The sequence below is a fragment of the Pleurodeles waltl genome, chromosome 1_1, assembly GCF_031143425.1.
Source record: "Pleurodeles waltl isolate 20211129_DDA chromosome 1_1, aPleWal1.hap1.20221129, whole genome shotgun sequence".
Taxonomy (NCBI): Eukaryota; Metazoa; Chordata; class Amphibia; order Caudata; family Salamandridae; genus Pleurodeles; species Pleurodeles waltl.
Window position 1 is genome coordinate 443,135,925 of NC_090436.1, and position 21,601 is coordinate 443,157,525.

General features: G+C 43.4%; 1 protein-coding gene across 3 annotated transcripts in view; it reads left to right on the plus strand.

Moving 5' to 3' along the window:
• The window catches only part of MSH3 (mutS homolog 3), a 1,766,808-nt gene that overhangs the window by 1,041,585 nt on the left and 703,622 nt on the right, over positions 1-21,601 (plus strand). For all 3 annotated transcript variants that reach the window (XM_069224514.1, XM_069224522.1, XM_069224532.1), the window contains exons 14-15: positions 4,067-4,254; positions 7,329-7,497. In XM_069224514.1, coding sequence (XP_069080615.1) covers positions 4,067-4,254; positions 7,329-7,497 — 357 coding nt within the window. The remainder of the gene's footprint in view (positions 1-4,066; positions 4,255-7,328; positions 7,498-21,601) is intronic.

A 21,601-nucleotide genomic window follows, 5' to 3' on the forward strand; every position in this document is an offset into this window, starting at 1 on the left:
AATGGCTATAGAAAGCATGTGCACCACAAAAGGATGATGGACAGAGTGCCCAAACCTTTCAGACATTCACCCCCAGTCACAGATCTGGGTTTAATCCATGGTTCATTTTCTCAGCATGCCACCCCACTTTGGACACAGCCATATGCAAATCAGTCTTGATCTAGTTCCCCATGGGAACAGTCCAGCCAGAACTGCCAGGCCAGCTCCTCCCTGGACAGGAAACAAGCATCTTGGGAACAGCTTCAGGGTATCACCCTTCATCAGTCAGGCTAGCTTGAATCCAGTGGCACAGTGATCACGGGACTCACGTGTGGGCATACCCTTCCTACTTAGGGTAACTTTAGCAACACAAAAGTACAATGGCCGGAGTGCTGAAACTTTTCAAACACAGAACTGGGTTTCATCTATTGTTCTTTTGCTCACCATACCACCCCAGTTTGGACCTAGCCATATGCGTATCAGTCTTGACCCTGTTCCCCATAAATGGCGGTGAGTGTTTGAAAAGTTTCAGCACTCCATTCGTTATCCTTTTGTGTTTATAGAAAGCATGACCATGTATGCATCAAGGAGGAGGGTACGGAGGGGGCAGGGATTGGAGTTGTTTTGTTCGGTCTTGCTTGATTATCACTTGTTCATCTGTAGCTACACAACGGTGAGATGTAGATGTAGTGTCAAATGATGGTCTCTATTCCCTAACACGGTCCAAAACATTGAAACATCAGGGTACCAATGACACGACTTGACTCCACCAAGAGAGCACACTCTATACTCATGTGGAATTTAAATGGACTGGGACACAAGGTGAAGAGAGGGATAGTGGCAGCGTACCTTCGTCGCTATAAACCAGACGTCTCCTGCAGAAAACCCACTTCAGAGGCAGTCACTGCCATTTTCTTGCAAGAGGAAATTATACCCTTCTTGCACATGCAGGTTTTACATCTGAGGGCAAGAGGGGTGGCGATTCTACTTAAGAAGACCCTTCCCTTTCAAATCCACAAGAGGTGGACCGGTTCCAATGGGACATATGAGAGTGGTACAGGGTATGTGGGGCAAGGAAGAAGTCACTATCATCAATGTTTATGCACCCCCCGTCTACAGAAACGTACATTGCAAGCAATGATTGATATCCTTCTAGAAACGAATTCCTCTTTACACATAATGAGAGGGGACCTCAATGACGTCATGTCACCTACACAAGATAGATCAAGCATAATACACTCAATGACCTCTACCAAAAGTACACCACTGAACCATTTTGCAGAGACTTTAGGCCTCAATCATCTATGGCGAAGACCTCACCCGACTAGACAGGGTTACTCCTATTACTCTGGGGTTCATAATGTGTTTTCCAGGTTGGACTATATATTCAGTATAGCGGGAGAAGTGCAGGTGGTACAAAGCGCAGAATATCTGGCACGCAGTCTATCAGACCACTCTCCACTCACAGTCATGATAGGTCGTGCCAACAAGACCGGGGCACTGGCTGGCACTTCAATGCTTGGGAGTTACAAGATGAGAAGATCCTAAATGAAATTAGAACTGAGAACAAACTTTATTTCCCTGAAAATAAAGACACAGTGGGAGGCCCATAAGGCAGTGATTCTTGGTAGGACACAAGACATCATAGCCCATAAAAAAACAGGAAGAAAATGAGGAAATCCGTGACATTGAGCACAGGTTGGGACACCTGGAGGCAGAGTACGCAACCTCACCTTCTCCTCAGGTCCTTAGACAGATAACAGACCCTGAGAACAGAATATAAGGCCCTGGCAGCTAGGGAGGTGATAATCCAACAATTGGCAGTGCAAAATTGCCTACATGATACAGGCAGCAAGGCAGAGAAGTTTCTAGCATGGCTGGGTCATCATGAATTAGAGGCACAATGGGTAAATCACATAGAGGGACGGGTAGATGTCCTTTATGTGACGGACAAGGAGATGACAGACAAATTTGCCTGGTTCTATGAGGATCTCTACAGGGACCTCCCGGGTGGGCCCACGCCAAATAGAGGAATATTTGAATATTCCCCTACCGGTACTCCCTATAGATGACAGAGAAGCCCTATATAAAGAGATAACCCTTGCAGAAGTCAAAACGGCAGTGGGAAGACTAACTGCGGGTAAGACCCCGGGCCCTAACGACCTCCCTCCAGAATTCTTTAAGAAGCAGATCGATCTATTGGCCCCTCCTCTACATAAACTATATGAATCAGTATTAAAGGATGGGATCCTGCCCCCGACCTATGCAGGGCCATAATAGTTGTCATCCACAATTCGGGGATACCTCCAACAGCATGTGGCTCATACTGCCCCATTTCCCTACTGAATGTTGAAACCAAGGGCCTCGCCACAATACTTGCCACCAGACTTTCAAAAGTTGCTTCCTCTCTTTCACCAGGACCAATCGTGATTTATGCCAAAGCGTTCCACTAGGAGCAACCTTTGACAACTCCATAACTGGATGAACATGGTAGAGTCCCACTCAGAATCCCACATCTTTGTCTCATTAGATGCCGAAAAGGTCTTTGACCTAGTACACTGGTTCTTTATGATAGCAGCCCTTCGACAACTGGGTTTCGGTTATAGATTCCTTGCATGGGTGGCACTATTTTATAAGGAACCTTGTACAGAGGTGCAGGTCAATGGGGTGATGTCACCTGGCTTCCGTATTCAAAGAGGCACCAGACAGAGGTGTCCATTATGACCCCGTCTTTTTGCCCTTACTCTGGAACCCTTAGCCTGTCACTTCCGTGATAACTCTTTGATACGTGGATTCCAGGCCATAGGCTCCCTCCACGCGGAAGAGAAAATATTGCTGTACATGGATGGATGGATACATGGATATTCTTCTTGATATAACCCATCCACATGTTTCGCTCCCAGCTATGGCCCAAACCTTTGAAATGTATGGCCAACACTCCAGCTATACCATGAACTGGAATAAATCAATCCTTTACTGCAATTCAGAGATGGAGAGCAGGCTGTTCCTGGTGGAAGACGTTGCTGACCGCCAGAAGGTAACCCATGAGGGATTCAAATATTTAGGCATCTATGTGATATGCAACACGGAAAGGAGTATTCGCCGTAATGTTGGCAAAATACTTTCAAATTTCCAGGCGGACACCGAGTACAGGAAGTCACACCCTCTTATGATCATGGGAAGAGCTGCCATGTTTAACATGGTTACCCTCCCAAAGTTTCTCATTCAATTCAAAATACTTCATTGCATTTATTATGGCAGAATCCAACTTCACGCAATGGGGTGGGTGGGTGCCCTCCCCTGACTTTTGAGATGTGGGGATGGTAGAGGTGACTTTTTCCCCACACTTTGGTCTTGTCCAGCACTACGTCCCTATTGGAAACTTCTGCTGACTGATTTAGGGAATATAGTTGATGCTGTTTTACCGGAAGACCCCAGGTATATTCTGCTAGGAGTCCCCAGAGACATAGATCTCCCCCACAAACGACTTATACTTTGTAACTTAGCCCTAGTAATAGCGGAAAGAGACATTGGGAGGCGCCAGAGACCCCATCCCTGACTGAACGGAAAAAAGGAATGGACATGTATGTGGCAGCAGAGAGGGCAGTGTACAAGAGTTGGAGTTGCCTGCGCAACTTTCACTTGATATGGGACCCCTGGGTTACATACTATGACGTAGCATCTTGACTGTGTGCTACCTCCAATGATCCCATTAGGCGAGAATGCCGCGCTGCCCTTGTATGTCTGGCACCCTAACAGAGATGTGCTCCTCTTTATCAGGCCTACCCTGATGATACTGTGGCCTATTGGGTTCCTTAATGTTGCATTTACAGTCACGCCGTTTATAGGTTATTTCTATGGAAGTATGACACTTATATTTTGTTGTGTATTGTTCACAAAAAACAATAAAAATATATTTTTTTAAAGAATGGTTTGCCACAGGTATAAGATAATTTTAAGTCCTGTGTCTTTAGCGATTTGGATTTTAGTAAATGCTAAGCATACACTGCTCCTTCACACAGTGCTCTTATAAAGTAATAAATCAGCATTGTAATGCAAGGATATGACGTCAGCCTTTCTATTTCAGTGCTCTACCCAGGAATTCTACCTGATTGTCTACACCCTGTGCCAGCTAGAGACAGAATTTCAAGCTCTCGGTCCAGCCATACAGTCTCAGGTGAAATCTTCCTTGCTGCGTAAAATTCTTCTAGAGATTCCACAGATGCTCAGTCCAGTGCAACATTTTTTAAAGATACTAAATGAGGAAGCTGCCAAGTAAGTATGATTTCCAGTACCACAATACAAAGCAATTACCTGTAAAATAATGTTCAGTGGCCATTGATGTAGAGCACGGTTCATGTAATCTTTTCGTGTCATTACAGATGTGCTATTGTATTGGGGCGACAGATAATTATTATATATTAAAATACAAGTTGTATATATCAAGAATAACACAAAAGATTTATAGATAACTGTTTAGGAGATAATAGCCACCATAATCGTATTTGGCTGCACCTATACGGACTCACCTTTGGAACTGCAACCATCTTCATGTTCGGAGGGGCCCTCACTGTATTTCCAGTCATATCAGAGCTGGGAGTAAAATAACCAACCAGGACACTGACAACTCTCCAGCCCAATTTGGAGTCAGATGCCCCTGCAGGAATTGTTATTAGCACAGTAACTAATTGATGGTGACTAGGGACATCCACCCAAGCAATATGTAAAGCTTCACTATTTCATAGAGTGATGCTGGGATTCAGTGCAATTGAGAAACTTGATCTCGCAATCTATACTGGTTGTCCAGTGCCCCAAATTGCCGAGCAGAATGTAGTGCGGGTATTTCTTGTACATGGAGAAAGAATCTGTAGAATGTATTCCCTGGAATGATATTTTTGAATGCCTCAGTGTATAAGGTGGTGACTGCAGCCATTGTGCACCTCAAGAGGAATGTCTTGCATCTGGCTTGCAGTTCCCCAGAGTTCCTCCTAGGGCGGAGAACACCTGGACCTTCACAGGTCCCAGATCTTTAATGGCAATCTGGCATATCACCTTACAAAGTAGAGGCTAAAAGCAAAGGCAAACAAGGTGTTGACCCTTAGGCCTTTGACAGGCTTAAAAGAGCCTTTCTTTTTGTCATGTAATGTTGATCCCCTGAAGAATGCTACCCTGCAGGGCGTGGGAATGCCAGACACCTAGGCAACCAACTTTCTTCCTAACTCTAAAGAACGCTGAATCACTTGGACAGGGACGACTCGAAAGGGGATTCTGATGGGGACCAAGAATCAAACAGGCCCAGGTGACCAGTATCAGACCCTAACGCACCTAATACAGACCCAGAAAACAGGGATGGGTGTCCTCTCCCACCCTCAGATCTTTATTCATCTGATGGACCCCTGCAGTGAAAGTAGCCAACTTATGCAGAAGGCTGCCTTAGGAAAACCCCTAGGAACTGAGTTGGTACATTGGAATCTGGAACTTCTCTCTGCCGTCTAGCTCCGGGAAGCCCTACTTGGGCAGTTGTACAATTTAGAAATGGCAATAAATAGAAATAGATAAGGAAGTCTCTGTGACCAGATCATGGTGGTGTGTCCCCAAACCACCATCCTAAGGATGATCGGAGAATGACCACCTTCTTTGCAAAATACATCTAAGGTCTTAAGAAAGGCATTGACCACTACTGAGGTTCATGCCAAGATAAGATTTGGTGAGGCATGGACCCCTAACCAAAATCCTAGACGTGACAGAGGAAGATAATAAGTTGGGGTCCCTGATATGCTGTCTGGTTTGGCCCACAGAGTGGTCATTTTCCTATTAAATGCCAACTGCACCATTTCTACTGAAATAAGCAGATTTCTATACATTAAAGCAGACTCAAAATTAAGAGACCTAGCGCCTTCAGAAGTGGTCCTATAGCGTAGGGTGGTATCCTTGGAGACCCATTCATCAAGGAGCTTGGAAAATTCATCTCGATCTTTACCTCATTGGACATGGTGCAAGCTTCTATTTAAAAAAAAATATATATATATATCTTCACACTCAAGATTTTCTTTGTAGCTAGTCAAGGTACAAGGGGCTTGACCGACTCCTTCCCCGCCAACCCCTACAGAGCGGATAGGGCTCCAGAAGTTTCCAATGGCAATACCACTCATGTATTAGAAATTCTTTCTCTCCAGATCCCCAGGACAACATACAGAGGCAATAATAGCCAAGGAGGCTAATCCAATAAGTCTTATTCTTCCCTTTGCAAAGGTAGGGTGAAGGGTAGCCAAGTTTGTTCACATACTGGCAAATTCTAACATAGGACACCGGGGTCATACAGTTTATTCTGGGGTTCCTCGTTGAATTCTATGGTTCACAAGACAGTTCAATTGTCCCTGATCACTTGCCTTCTTCGGAAGCGAAATGGCCCTTACAGACCAAGCAATAACAGATCTGCAGATAAATGATGCTATTTCGAAACGAATGGTTCGCCCATGTCAAGATTCACCTCTTTAAAGTTAATGTATCCATAGCGTCTACCTAGGTTTCAATGAACCCAACAATTAAGCGTTGTGGAGTGTGTTAAGGCATGACAGAGAGACTTCGTCTTCTAGGCAAGAGATAGTTGGTGAGACGGTTACTTTCCCCAATATTGTCAGTTTAGTTCATTGGACTAGGAGTGGTTATGAGTCCGTTGTATTTTTCCCCGAGTTCTCATGCGAAAGATAATTTGTTGTAAAGTGATGAATTATTAAAGCTGCCTGGGAATAAAGTGAACAAAGTAAAAGCATTTGCCTCCCCTGCATGTCCTTAATAACATTAAACTTTCCTTCACACCAGCTAGAACATTTTACTTTATGCCTTTATGCCTGCCTTTTAAAAAATATCTCAAACTAATTTTCATGTATTCTTGTTTCATAGTTCATCTATTTTAGTTCCTTTCCATTTACTATTTGCTCATGTTTACGTGTTTCCATTTTAGGCCCTCATTACCAGCGCCTCGAAATACCGATTTCCACATTTTCATTCCATCATTTTATTTCCTAAAGTCTTGTAATCCCGGCCATTTTCCTACCCTGGAATTACAGCGACCCCTGGCAATGACAATTTCATAAAGGGAAAATAAGGAGCATTATTCTAGGCCGCTCACAGGACCTAAGTTGCTTAGCACAAGTTTCCTGGTGGCGAAAAAAGTTTGTCTTTTTTTTGCCAAGTGGTAGAAAACTGATAGATATTCTAACGAAGATAGACCTTGTGCCATGGAATCATATACCCTTTTCCCTTAACTGTAATCATTTGTTCGATGTTGTATTTGTTAAGAAGACATCAAATTGTTTTTCCTTTAACCTACACACATTTTGTTCTAGGAAAGGTGATAAAACGGAGTTGTTTCGGGATCTCACAGACTTTCCCATAATTAAACAAAGAAAATCTCAAATTCAGGAGGTGGTGTCACAGATTGAGTCCCATATGCAAGACATACGAAGAATGCTGAAGAATCCTTCTGCCACTTATGTTACTGTGTCCGGACAAGAGGTAATGTAAACATATCAAAACATAGATGTTTCTATGTTAATCATTAAAAGTAATCTAAATAGCACATGGATATAAGACAAGTGTGGCCTAGCCCATTACAGAATCCCTTTAATATTTACCTTTACTACCCTTGTGGTGTCACGTGGAGCCTGAAAATGGTTGTACATCAGTGGAGCTCTTACACGCACAGTTTATATGTGGGTAACACTCATGTCCTTGCACCATTAGAGTAATGACTGCTGCATTTGCTCCCACCATAGCCAAGAAAATGCACAGATTTGATGCAAACTTGTATTTTTAATCCAAATTCTATTTTTTTTTACCAGTGTGCAAGCAACATTTGGCACCTCCCAAATCAACATGATTTAATGTCTGTGACAGTACCCATACTGTATGTCTGTGGTGCCTAGGGTCAGAGTGCAACTTTAGGGCCTACGACAACTGTGTCCAGAGAACCCAACATCATCAAACACTCGAAGACTTTGCGCCACACCATTAGAAAGCAAAATTAAGGTCCGTTTCTCTTTCTGAAGTTCTACTCTCACCAAGACTTTGTCACAGTTGAAGTGTTCAGCTAAGTCCAAAAAGAAGTACAAGAAGTCAAAGCGGGAATCAGTTTTCCTTTTCTCCATTCTCGACCTCCAGAGATGTCAGCGTGCCTCTCAGTCTCGGTTTCAAACTCCTGAAGAGCTGAGTCTGAGTTTGGTCCGAGTGTAACCCAGATTTCTTTATCGCTTTCTCGACATTGCAACCAGTAGATGCCTCCAGCGGATCTGGCTGTGCAAACTTGGCACAATTCTGCTGCCTCTGGTGCACCTTTGAACCCCAGAGGTGCTCAGAGGCATCCTTTATAGGGTCCGCTGGTAGGTTTACACTCGGCAGTGTCTATTCCGTGTGAACTCATTTTGGGTTCTGCACAGGCTTCTGTGGCAACTTGAGTTATGGTTTTCTCATCTTCTAATCTTGGCATTTTGCTCAGTCAATACCAGCTGCCTCCTGGACCACTACTGTCATCTTTATGATATGTTGTTGGTTACATCCTGCTGGCAGTCCCAGAGGACCTACAACTTCTGTGCCCAAATAATATAGGACGGCCAGGATGGAGCAGAATCTTTTATTAGATCTGGCGTCCAAACAACTGGCTGGTTGGGTCAGACAATGGGCATGAGTCTGGTGCTTTGACACTATGCCTGGATAAAGTCTATTGGCTTCCCTGGTGAAGTACAGGTATCTTCAATGGACATTTCATTTAATTTGTCTCCTCTCTTTAGTGAGACAGTAGACTGTACCCTGGAAAGCTTAAGAAAAGTGAAGCTACTCTGCGTTCCCTGGCGATATCTTCCCAACCCAGTAGGTTCCTTAACAGTTTTGTCCCTTTTCTGGTTACATTAGAGGGTTCCAATAACGCTAATGCCTGCTATTTCATGTCAGGAATCACAGCTTCTAGAGACAACTTTTAGGGCATCAGGGATAACATGCAGCTCAGACCACAGACCCTCCAGTAACCACAACCACAAAACCACTTTAGTGGGCCCTTTTTGACACACACCAACCCTGTAGGAGGCAGGATTCAACATTTCCTTCAAGAGTGGCAAGCCATCACTTCAGAATGCATGTGTCTCACAACCTTTGAAGCGGGGATATGCCCTTTTATTTCTTTCTGTATCCATCAGCGCAGTGCCGCTGATGGATGAACATGTCTGTTTTTGCAGCAGGAAGTGTGGGCCAATCTGGCCATAAGGGCTATAAAGTGGGTTCTGGTCTTGAAAGTAGGAACTGGATATTACTCCCCCTTTGGCCTTATAGGCGCCTCTGGGCTGTTGGTGCTGGTTGCAACACTCCTTTGGAGGGCAGGTGTAACAGTCTTCCTGTACCTCGATGACTGGCTGTTGACGGCAGGTTCACCCCAGGCATTCATAGACCACCTCCAGATGATAGTGAATCACAGGTGCTCCCATTTATCGGTGCTATTGTGGATATAATGCAGTTTCATCCATCCCCTCTAAAGCAGAGAGGCCAGGACATTTGAGCTATGATCCTGAGGTTTCAACCTCAGTCCTGGATCTCAGTGAGGATCGGGGTCAGGTTGCTAGGACTGTTGGTCTCCTGCATCCTGGTAGTCAACAATGCCTCATGTTCACCCTATCCAGTGTTAACTGTGGTGACGGATGCATCACTACTGGTCTGGGGAGGCCATCATCTGTGAGAGGTGGAGATCAGAGGACTCTGGTCTCAAGGGGAAACTTAGCTCCACATGAATTTGTTGTAGTTGCAGGCAGTGTGCTTGTCATTGCCATGTGGTACTGCAACAAGCAGAGTGGAATGGGGTATTGGATCCTATGCCAGGAAGCTTTGCTCCTGTGGAACTGGCTTACTCGCTAGTGTATTTCGTAAACCACCTGCTGGCATCTCTAAATTTCATGGCAGATAAACTCAATTGACGACCCTAGCGGAACACAAATGGCAGTTAAACCCGGAGGTGGCACAGGGTGTTTTCCATCAATGGGGAGAGCCTTGACTTGATTTTTTCACTACAGCTGACAATGCAGTGTCAGCATTTCCCAGGAAGATTCTCTCTCGGAGACACATTCCATATAGAGTGGAGTTCAGACTCCTGCCTCTGTCTCTTTTGGCTCGAGTTCTGAAGACCATCAAGAGTGACCTGGCCAAAGTCATCCTAATGGCTCCACACTGGGCTAGAAGGGTGTTGTGTCCAGAACCTTTGGGCATGAGCATCTGTCCTCGGATCAAGCTTCTGCTTCGGGAGGATCTACTTTTGAAGCAACAGGGCAGGGTCCTGCATCTAGCACCTCCATGAGTGGTGATTGAGCTGATACAGCTATTGTCCTTCAGTTTTCTTCCTGAAGTTCTTCATGTTATTCTGACAGCCAGGCACCCATCTCGGAATTTGGTATACACCAGCTGCCGGGACAAGTTTATGTCTTGGTGCAGCACTCGTTAGATTGGACCACTACAAGCTAAGCTGTCTGAAGTGTTGTTTGTTTTGTCATTGTCCCAAAAAGGCCTTGCATTGGGCACTGTTGAAAGCCATTTGTCTGAACTTCCCGCAGTTTTGAAGTTGCTGGATCAATCTTTATTTAAGCCTACTGCTGTGGCAAGTTTTCTTAAAGGTCTACTACATATGTTCCCTCCAAAGCCATTTGTAATGCCACAGTGGGACTTGAATGTGTATCCAACTTTTCTTATGTGCATCCCATTTGAACCAATGCCCAGGGGTCCTCTACCACTCTTGGCACCTGCACTGACTCCTGCACTGTCCAAAAAGGGGGCATGGAGGGGGCCCGGAGCCCAACAGCAGACTACAGTCAGGGAAGAGGGATAAGTGTGACTCGTGTTGGGCAGGATGCATGTTGATTAGAGATCAGGCGACGGAAGCTTTGCTAGGGCTTGACTGCCAATCTTGACCTCCAAGGCCACGCCCCCCACTTAACAAGAAAACCTACCATCAGCTTTATGGTCCTCATTATCTGTGAGCATTTCTCTTCCCTTTAAACTGCATGTCATTCCGTTTTAGAGATGAATTGTTCAAATAGGGCTCTTGGTGCGGTTATAGACAGCTTTATCTAATAATGTGTGTAGACAGCCTTGTGTCATCAGTTTTTAAAAAATCCAAAAGGAAGTGTAGAGAAATAGTGGACTTGGGTCAGTCTCCATTGCTTTTGGCGAGAATGTGTTTTTTATATTTTGCCATTGCTTTATAAGCTGACTTATAGTGTTAAATTTGTGTTCCCATTAGGCTTTGCCAATGCGTAATCAAGTAATGTTTTCTAATTGAGTCAGGGTGTATTCTTTGATGTATTCACTTTGCTGAAATATCAGCATTTTCATAGCTGATTTATATAATTTTTCTTTAGGAAGTGCTTGTTGTCAGAGAAACACTATGGTTCATCTGTTTCACTTTGCTGTCATGATAGCTTGTTGTGGATTCAGATCCTTTTTTGTTCGCAAATTCAACATCCACTTAGGCTCTCTATTTGATGCAAATGAGACACTGACCCTTTGTTAAAAGTATCTACCATGCAATATGTTGCTGCGTGTGCTATTTAAGTTTACCACGTACAACACAAACATCATCATCAGACTCATTTTCATAACACAATTCTTTGAGGGTACACATGCTGCTTCTTTATGGGATTTTCTTTCCAGGGAAACTGGGGACAACACGCACAGTCACCTAACTGTTACTGAACGCTTCCATTAAGAAAAATCTGAACCTATTAGCTTTGGCAATGCTTGTTATTCTTATGTTGCACTGATGAACAGCGCTTTGGAAAGTAACCGTGTCCCTTCTTTCTGGAACTTCGATGTCTTTCTTTGACAAGGTTTAGCTGTACTGTCTGAAACCATAACATCCTCAACTAGAGTAATTCTTCCCTTTAGTAAAGGTAAACGTAGATTTTGCTAGTAGCTTATGAAGGAAAGTCTTAATTTTATTAAAGACACGGAGGCGAGTATTATGCTATTCTTTTCTTGTCTATTTAAATAGCAGCTGCAGTCAAGGCAAAACTACAACTCCCGTCAGGCAAACGAAAGTGGCCAATGGGAAACAACAAGTAGTCTAGTATAATGCACCAATCACCAGCGGGCTGTCCCTATAATACTTATCTTGACTGAAAACAGTCCTTTTTTCTTGCACAAGATTAAAAAGTAACAAATAATGGAATAACAGAACAACATATGCATATTGCCATGAAAACGGACAAAAGTTCCTGTAGAACAATTAGCGGTCCAGAAACAGAACTTGGAAGGGTCCGAACGTCTGACTGAAGATGGTTGACTTGAAATGCAGTTGATGGGGGGCTCCTGCAAGGTGTCGTTGAGCGAAGCAGCTCTTAGGAGGAAGCCTGTGGAGTCGCTGAACATGCTGTTAGGGAGGAAATAAACAAAAATAAGAATTTGTAGAGTGGGATAATACTCGCCCCCGTGTCTTTAATAAAATTAAGACTTGCCTTCATAAACTACTAGGAAAATATACATTTTATGACAAGACCGGAGGCTCCTATTATTCTAGTTTAAACCAAATCAATCACATTTAATGAAGCATGTTGAACTGGTTTACAATAAATCACTTTGAATACATTATCATTAGACCAGTCAGCCGATCTGAGAATGTCTTCCAGCCAGGAACCAGCCCAAAAAGCGTTGGAAGCCATAGCTCCTCTGGCTGAATGGGCCCTAAAGACAGAAGTATTGATGCCCCCTAAGGACATAATCCATTTGACCCAACGAGCTAAAGTAGGGGAGGAAACAGGCTTGAAAGGTTTTCTGAAAGAAATGAGGCGTTGAGATGCTGAGGAAGCTCTCAAATTGTCTGTCTGTTGTTCATAAACTTTCAAACATTGGCCCACACATAACTTAAGGTGGTCAGGGAAATAAGGATAAAAAACTGGCGAAAGTTCTTTGTGCGTCTGTGAACTTTAAAAAGAACACCTGTTGGAGTAAAATGACGAGCAATATCATCCAAAGCTTTAACAGAGAGCCGCTAAAAAGAAACAAGGCGTAAAAGCATGGTAAGCTTGGCAGATTATTTTTTTCAAAGTAAGCATTGTATTGTCTGGCCAAGAAATAAAAAGATTAAAAACAGCATTTACATCCCACAAAAAACTGTATTTAGGTTTAAGAGGATTGAAAAATGTTACTCCCTTTAAAAGACGGCAAACTAACGGATGTTCTCCCACTTGATGTAAGTGTGTGAAGAAGATATGGTGGACCTGTACAAGTTAATGGTATGGTAAGTCGTACCTTTACTGGCTTCTGCTGCCAAAAAAGTAACGATAAAGGTTAAATCTGCTGTAAGGGGACCGATGTGTCTTCCCACACATCAGCTATGTGAAAGAGACCAGGCTGATTTGTTCCCGGAGCCCAGGAAATTTCAATGAGGTTTGAAGCCTCTGACGAAATAGAAGAGAATGACTGGGATTCCCTGATATTTTCCAGGCCGAAAGAGTTAGGAGATTCTCTAGGATAAGGGTGTGAGGAAGGCTGAGGGGATTGGAGAGTAGTTCCCGAAAGGAGGGAATAAGAAAGGGAGAGTCTATTGATAGTTCCAGAATAGTGGAAAACCACACTGGGGATTGCCGAAAAAGGAGCAATGAGAACCAACGTAGCTTGTTGACGTCTTGCTTGAGCTAGCAACCTGCTTATCATGATGAAAGGAGGGAAGGCATAATTTAGGGAGGTTGACCGATCCTGAGAAAAAGCATCGAAGGCTAGAGCTGAGGGATCTGGGCGCCAACTGAAGAACTGTGGAAGCTGTGTGTTGAGATGTTAAGCGAAGAGATCTATGGGAAAAGGGCCACATTTGTGATGAATGGTGTTGAAGACTTCGGGATGGAGTTTCCAATCGCTTGAGTCTCGAAAATGGCGAGAGTGTCAATGTGTCACTGAATTGAGATTGCCTGGTAAGTATTCTGCATGGACTGAGATGCTGTTTCGAAGAAAAAAATCCCAAAACCCTTTTGCTAATTCCGCTAAAGGTTTGGACTTTGTGCCTCCCAAATGGTTGATGTAACGGACCGCTGAGACGTTGTCCATCCTGAGAAGAACTGAGCAACAAACTCTGTCTCTTGTCAGGCTTTTGATCGCAAAGGAACTGTCAAGCATCTCTAAACAGTTGATGTGCAACCTTGACTCCTCTAGAGACCATGTACCTCCAGTCGCGATTGGACCACACTGGGACCCCCAACCTAGCAGACTTGCATCTGATTCTAATACAAGATCTGGGGCTGATGCAAAGATAGTCCTGCCGTTCCATGCGTCTAAATGGTCTATCCACCATTGCAACTCTGTTCGAGAGTCTTGATCTTGGGTGATAGAGTCCGAATAAGCAAGACCTTTTTGAAAATGACCAATCATTAATCTTTGGAGGGCTCGATAATGTAACGGGCCTGGAAAAATTGCCTGGATTGAGGATGACAGAAGGCCTACTGTTCTTGCTGGGGATCTGATAGAAAGAAGGGAACTACGTAAAATTTGGAGAATTTCTGATTTGATGGATTTAATCTTTGCTGATGGCAGAAGAAGTGTGGCGAAACGGAATCCACCAGGAAACCTAAAAACTCTATTATTTGAACAGGAACTAAGGAAGACTTTTCGTCGTTGATAATGAAGATATCTGTGAAAAGAGTGTAGGCTAGATGAACATGAGAAAGAAGAGACGAACGACTTTGGTTCATGAGGAGGATATCGTCCAAGTAAATGATGAATCTGACTCCTCGAGCTCTGAGAAAGGCTACGACCGGTTTAATAAGTTTCGTGAAACACCATGGGGCGGAAGAAAGACTGAAAGGTAGGGAGGAAAAATAATATATTTGATTGAGCCATTGGAACTGTAAAAACATCCTTGAATCCAGATGCATGGGGACTGTGAGATTCGCATCCTGAAGGTCTAACCGAACAATCCAGTCGCCTTGAAGTAAAGAATCTCTGAGATGAAGGATGGTCTCCATTTTGAAGTGACGGTAGACGATAAATTGGTTGAAGTGTTTTAGATTGATAACTGGATGCATCTTTTTGTTTTTCTTTTGAACTAAGAAGTCTGAGCTGACAAAGCCCAAAGGGTCCAGAAGGCAAGGGACAATTGCTTGTTTTTGAAGAAGAGATTGAATCTCTGTGGAAAATCAAGTGTGTTATTTCTAAAGAAACCTGGGGAGGATGAGGAAAGATTGATTGAAAAGGCTCTGAGTAGAGCTCAATAGTGTAACCCTGGATGGTGTTTAAAACCCAAGGATCTGCTGTGACAGACTGCCATTCTGGAAGGAACAATAAAAGACGACCTCCTACAACAGGAAGGTGAAAAGTTTGACTTACTGGGCTGGGAAGAGAACCTGGAACCTCTGTTGCCCTGGTTTCTGAAACCACAATTTCTCTGTGGGTAAAATTGAGATCTGTACTCCTGGTAGGTGCTGGAATATGCGCCACGGGGCCCTTGGTTATTGTGTGTTCGGCCGGCAAATCGGTTCCTGCCTCTGCCGGACCTGGTGAAAACCCGACTGGAGAACATTTTCTTAAGCGATTGTTGCGCCTTGTCTAGTGATGCAAACGTAGCAACATATTTACTGAGTTCTTTGATAAACGAGTCACTAAAAAGGAAACCTTCTGCTTTAATCCCTGGATCTGAGACTGCCAGACTCACAAGTTTGGGATCGAGCTTGAGCAGGAGCCCCTTTCTGCACTCATGGATTATTGCAGAATTGGCGTTGCCTAATAAACACAAAGCTCCTTGTACCCATAACGATAACTCAACAGGGTCCACGCTAGAATTTTCAAAACGGGCTGCTTCTGCCATATCAAAAATGCAGGTCAAAGGTCTCACAACATCCAACAATTTGTCCTGGCATGTGGACCAGGCCTTATCGACTCCTTTGCGTGGGTCTTTACCAAACTAGGTGAAAAAAGTGATGAGGGAAGTGTCAATAGCTGGAGTTGCTGAAATTTTAGACCGGAGAGATGGGCGAGGACATTCCGATTTTAGTTTCGCTCTGACTTGTTTGTCAAGGGGGGTGTGCAATCTAGAGGTCACATATTCAGCCACATGGTCCGCCGGAAACCATTCAGTAGAATGCGGATGCTGAATGTCAGGGTCGAACATAGGATCCCCATCTGCATATGTGACTTTGCACGACTTGGAAAGCTCCTGGGCCTCGAGTTTGGCTTTTTTGGGAGGAGGAGGGGACAAAGAATCTCCATTATCAATGTCGGAAGTATCTGAATCCGGGTTATGGTCATGCAATTCATCATCAGCGTCCAGAATTTTCGATATTATAATAGGAGAAGAAATATGTTTGGATTTAGATACCCATTTTTTAGACGATTTGTTAGAGGTTATCCCCTCTCTTAAGGGAGGCCTTTGAGGAACCACGTCCTCTGTCCTGTGTGAGGAACCCTCACCAATCAATAACGTCGCTTTGGTATTTTTTGCAGCACAAGGACGCTTTCTGCTATCCCCCGCAGACTGGGCCAAAATCATCTTGGAAACTAATTTTACCACAAAAGTTTCAAGATTTTTGGACAATTTTTCCAGTGAAGCAGTGTCTGCTTGTTCAACTGATAGTTGGATAAAATCATTTAAATTCTCTTTAATAACCTCCTCCTCCTCAATGGCAGCATGAGAAATGGAGGAGCTGTCCATTGTGCTGAAAAAGTACAAGCTCTGGGGAATGACAGGCAAACACGGTGAGGAAAGGGTTAATTTCCTCAGAAGAACCGATTGCAAACTGAGTGCGCTCCGCCTATGGGTGGGTAAAACAAAGGGAGCGGTCGTAGGCTGAGGTGTGCCATGGGGAAAAGCTGTCGGAGGGTCCGACGAAATGTTAATTAAAGGAAAAAAGGACCGAAGTTGAGGAGCGCGATAAAGCACTTGCCGTTTGTTCCCTGTGACCATCGGTTGAATATGGCAGTCGCGCTACGAAGGTTAAAATGGACAATGCCAGGTAGGAGCCCGCGCCGCAGGGAAGACGTGCGGCAACAAGCCCACTGAGCAGAAACACAGCAGCGGGATAAGCATACGCTTGAGCAAACAGCGTTAATGAAATTATTAGTACAATAAACAGTGCATATAACCAATATATGAAATGTATAAAGATACTTATCTTGACTGCGAGCAGCAAGAAAAGAGGGACTGTTCTCAGTCAAGATAAGTATTATAGGGACAGCCCGTTGGTGATTGGTGCATTATACTAGACTACTTGTTGTTCCCTATTGGCCACTTTCGTTTGCCTGATGGGAGTTGTAGTTTTGTCTGATGGGAGTTGTAGTTTTGTCTTGACTGCAGTTGCTATTTAAATAAACAAGAAAAGAATAGCATAATAGGAGCCTCTGGTCTTGTCATAAAATTTAGAGTTGATTTAGGCCCTGCTTAGTCGCCTGACAATTTCATATGGCTGATATATTCTGCAGGCTGTTCCTCCTTGGCATTCACACTATGACCCAGAGGGCTCTCCATGTATTTTATCTTTTTAGATTTTATTTATAATTTATAGAAAACAAAACAGAGACACTGACCTTAGCAATATGGTATCCTCTGGAGAGTCCGACAGTGCCAATACTCAACCAATGTCCACTGGTGTTTCTTCTGAACTCCAGTATGTACCTTTTCACTTTCCACCTGTCTTGCATCTAACCTGCCATTATTATGCAATGGTAGACATTAAGCCCTTTAATCAGCTATGGTATACCACACTAGAATGCATCCTCTATTGTATGTTATACTTTGACTCCTATACCAAGTATATCAGCTTCATTCCATCTCCCACGGTTGTCCCTTTTCTTTCAGCACCATGGCCCAATTCACTAGTGTTTCCATTATTTTGGCACCCTTTTCTCACCACACCATTAATAATTTTCTGTTAACACCCATTCTGGGATATCCTTAGTCTGACTTCAATCTAGGCGTTTGTGGCTGCAGCCAATGTATTGTTATATGCACTGCATCTCCCCTCACTTAAGTCATGCAGTCAGGACCAGCTGACCCTGCCTCTGCGTCATTGTAACCATTGGCTTCATTGCCTTCTGCCTCCTGTCCATTATTTATCCCCAAAATATTTGATCTTCACTGCACAGACACGGCGTGTGAGTAAAATGTGCTTCTACTCCTCTGCAACTAGGGCACCTCCAATCACACGTATATTTCTTTTGAAGCAAATAAGGGATCTAAAAATCTAGCATAAGTAGCAATCCATTAATCAGTCAATTACATAAGTAATTAAACTGGATTAATGTTAATGGTGCAGTACTGGATACCTGTTTAACATAGTTGCAGACTCCAGCACATTATCAGTCCATGGCTATGTGCTGTCCTTGTGGAATTGAGGGGGACCTCTTCTCCCTAAATGCTTCATACAGTGCTGAGACGTTTTCACCACCCTCTGCATGGACTAATATTTGAAGCAATTTAACAACCTTCTCGGGGTCCTGCTGGCATAAGGTCTGTTTCATGAGCTATTCCAACTAATCTTGCATTTTGGAGGAATTGTCCCAATTGCACCCAAATTGCTTCTTTTCCTCTTCAGAGGAGAGGAAACTGCCCTCCGAGAACTGGTCTCATGTAACAACCATCTTTCACCGATCTAGTCACTACTTTATCATCTATCATGTTTTCAAAGCCTAGCTTAACTCACAGAGAGACAGCCCTGGAGTATAGATCCTTTTTACATAATTGTTTTACTTGCCCAATTTCATAATTACACCCTTAACTGGATCAGGCTAGGGACACCTGTTGCCTCTTTGTATCCCATCAGTAGGAGAACCTAAGGGTACTTGAGTGCCTCTCTCTGGGTGTAGCCAAATGGGCCCCCATGACGCAGCATGTAGGAGCTACAAGGCAGTATACACTATTCTATATCTGGCTGCACAAGCTCCCTCTCTCATTGGGCAAATGTAATATCTCCAACCAAACGTTTTCTAGCTCAAACCAATTTGACTAGCAATTTTCAGAAACAAACCTATGCAGCAGATATAAGAATCTGGGTAACAAAACCACCATTGTTTTTGGCACCCTCCCCTACAATAGGAGTGCAGTGTAACCCAAAATGCAGTAGGCCTCCTCAGCCATTCAAAACGTGCTCCACCTAGTAAAATATCATATTGGGTATCATGTGTAATCTGTATGTCCACAATGGGTATTGCATGTATGATCTGTATACCCAAGTATCTGAAGTGATCTAACTGCCTGGCTGCTGCCTGTGCTCAGCACTCAACTTTACAATGCTAATATAAAATTTCCTAGCTTCCGTAACAGAAAGTTTTCATTCTATTAAGGGCACGGAGGCGAGGATTATGTTTTCTTTCTTCACTTTTATTCCAATAGCAGCCATGTCAGAACATTAAACAACCACAAGTCCCATGAACATCAGGGAAAAGTTCATGAAACAAAACAGCCAATGTGAGTGTCCCACAGCTCATTATAGGTCCTTGTCAGCCCGCTATCTTCCTCTTTTGTTGAACGATGAGCAGCTGAAAATTAACCATGATTCCTGTTTGCCCATATGATTTCCTACGAAAGAAGTAACACTACATGCATGGAATACCCTACAGAACTTTACACGGCTTATGAACTGAGATGCAATGTCAAACTTGAGCAACGCTGACTAGGATAAGGAAATTAATTGACTCTTAAGTAAGATATAAGCTCAAAAGCGATTACTTATCTTTGGTACGAAGATCATTTAACCGGGCAGCATAGTTGATCCAAGACACCGGGCGGGATAATCCCCTCCTTCGTATCCTTAATAGAATTGAAACTTTTCGTTACAGAAGCTAGGAAATGTTCTATTCTATGTCAGGACCGGAGGTGAGGATTATGGTAGTTCAAAGCTTTTCCACCACTAATGATTCCATAGAATGAAGCGGCTTAACATAAAAACTCTTAAAAACAGAGTCTGAAGACGAGGTGCCTTATCTATGATATTTTCCAATCCAGTGCTCAAGGGAAAAGCCTTGGAGTCATTAGCTCCTCTGGTAGAATGAGCCCCAAACTCCCAAGTATCTATACCAGCTTCTTGCATGGCCCACTTCACCCACCTGTTCTGACACAGCTGCTATTCAAATAAAAGCGAAGACAGAGAGCATAATCCTCACTTACGGTCATGACATGCAATCCAATAGCCCTAAACAGATCTATTGGCTTAGTGTTAATTAACAACATTAATTTCATTGAGTTCAGAAGTCCTTGAGTTGAAATTTTGATATCCATGTTAACCATGGATATGGGTCAGTATTGAATTTGCATAACTCATCTTTGACGTTTCGCCTTCCAAATTGAGCTTTAGAATCCATTCGAGCTTCAGCATTACTTACTTAGGCAACCGTCACGTATAATATAATGCTCCCCTTTCCGGTCTCTGAAACTTTTAAAACAATTTACTGGAAGCAGGCCTCACTGAGGCAGTCTTTTCTAACCATCATGTGTTGATACACTGTCTCAACCTGCTGTCTTTAGTTATTACAAAGACCACCTTTCCTGGCCGGGGTACGAATTGCTCTGTTTCTTAACACACTCCTGTTCCTCTGAATGTACATATGCATCTGCACTTTCTGTTGTCTAGTATCCTGACAACATTGCAATACGTTTGTGCGCTCGAAATCTCCTTTCTGGAGATTTCATTGATGTGCTGACCACTGGGTACAACTTTTGGACGAGTATACTACAACATGAGTATGTTTCCTCCTAGACACTAGTGGACTCATTTTGATTGTGCTGAGATATTCTGACTTAGTCCCATTCCTTATGTACATAGGGCTTTTACGCTGGCACTGCTCGTGATCAATATAGAAATTTAGCCACTTGTTGAAGCATTGATAATTCCAGGTGAAAGATTTATAATTATGGACTTGGTTGGGCACGTTTAAATAACGACAATGTATTTTTTGCACATATTTAAACATGTCTCACCACTTTCATATAGCTGTTTAATACTGTGCAAATTGTAACCCAAAGCATGAGCACTTTTGCATTTTGGAGCATTAACCCTAGATTCAGTGATGTGTATGTATATCCTATCACCTAAGTATAGCATGAAGAAAAAAGAATACTGTTATGAAACTTAGGTTTCCATTTGTTTTGTTCACTACATATGAATAATCATGTCATGACTGTCTTTTTAAGAAAATACTGTGATTGCTTCCAAATGTACAATTATGTTTAGAAACGAAACCCAATAATCCTTTTTTATCGACTTTGAAAAGATTGTAATACAATGTTTCTTGTTGAATCTCATATTTGTAGCTGCTAAACATTGCTTGTCTTATTAAGTTCTTGTTGACTGTGGCAAGCTTTGCAGCTCCATTAGCGTTCTACTCCAGCCACATCAACCGGAGTGCCCAATCCTGCTGACAGGCTCTTCAGTAGCAGCTCCTTAGGGGGTGGCAAGGATGCATGCCCGAGTCCCTTGCTGTCGGACGCCCAGAATGAAGTCCACTCACCTTCGAGAGATGAACCTCACTTCTCTGGGCCACAGCACACTTGTAAAATGTCACATTCACTGCTGCAGTGACCATCCCAAAGCGGACGGGTTCTGGGATCATATTCTCTACTCTGGATCCTGCATCCATGTTTCAGAGAAAATTGCACCACAGACCACCAGAA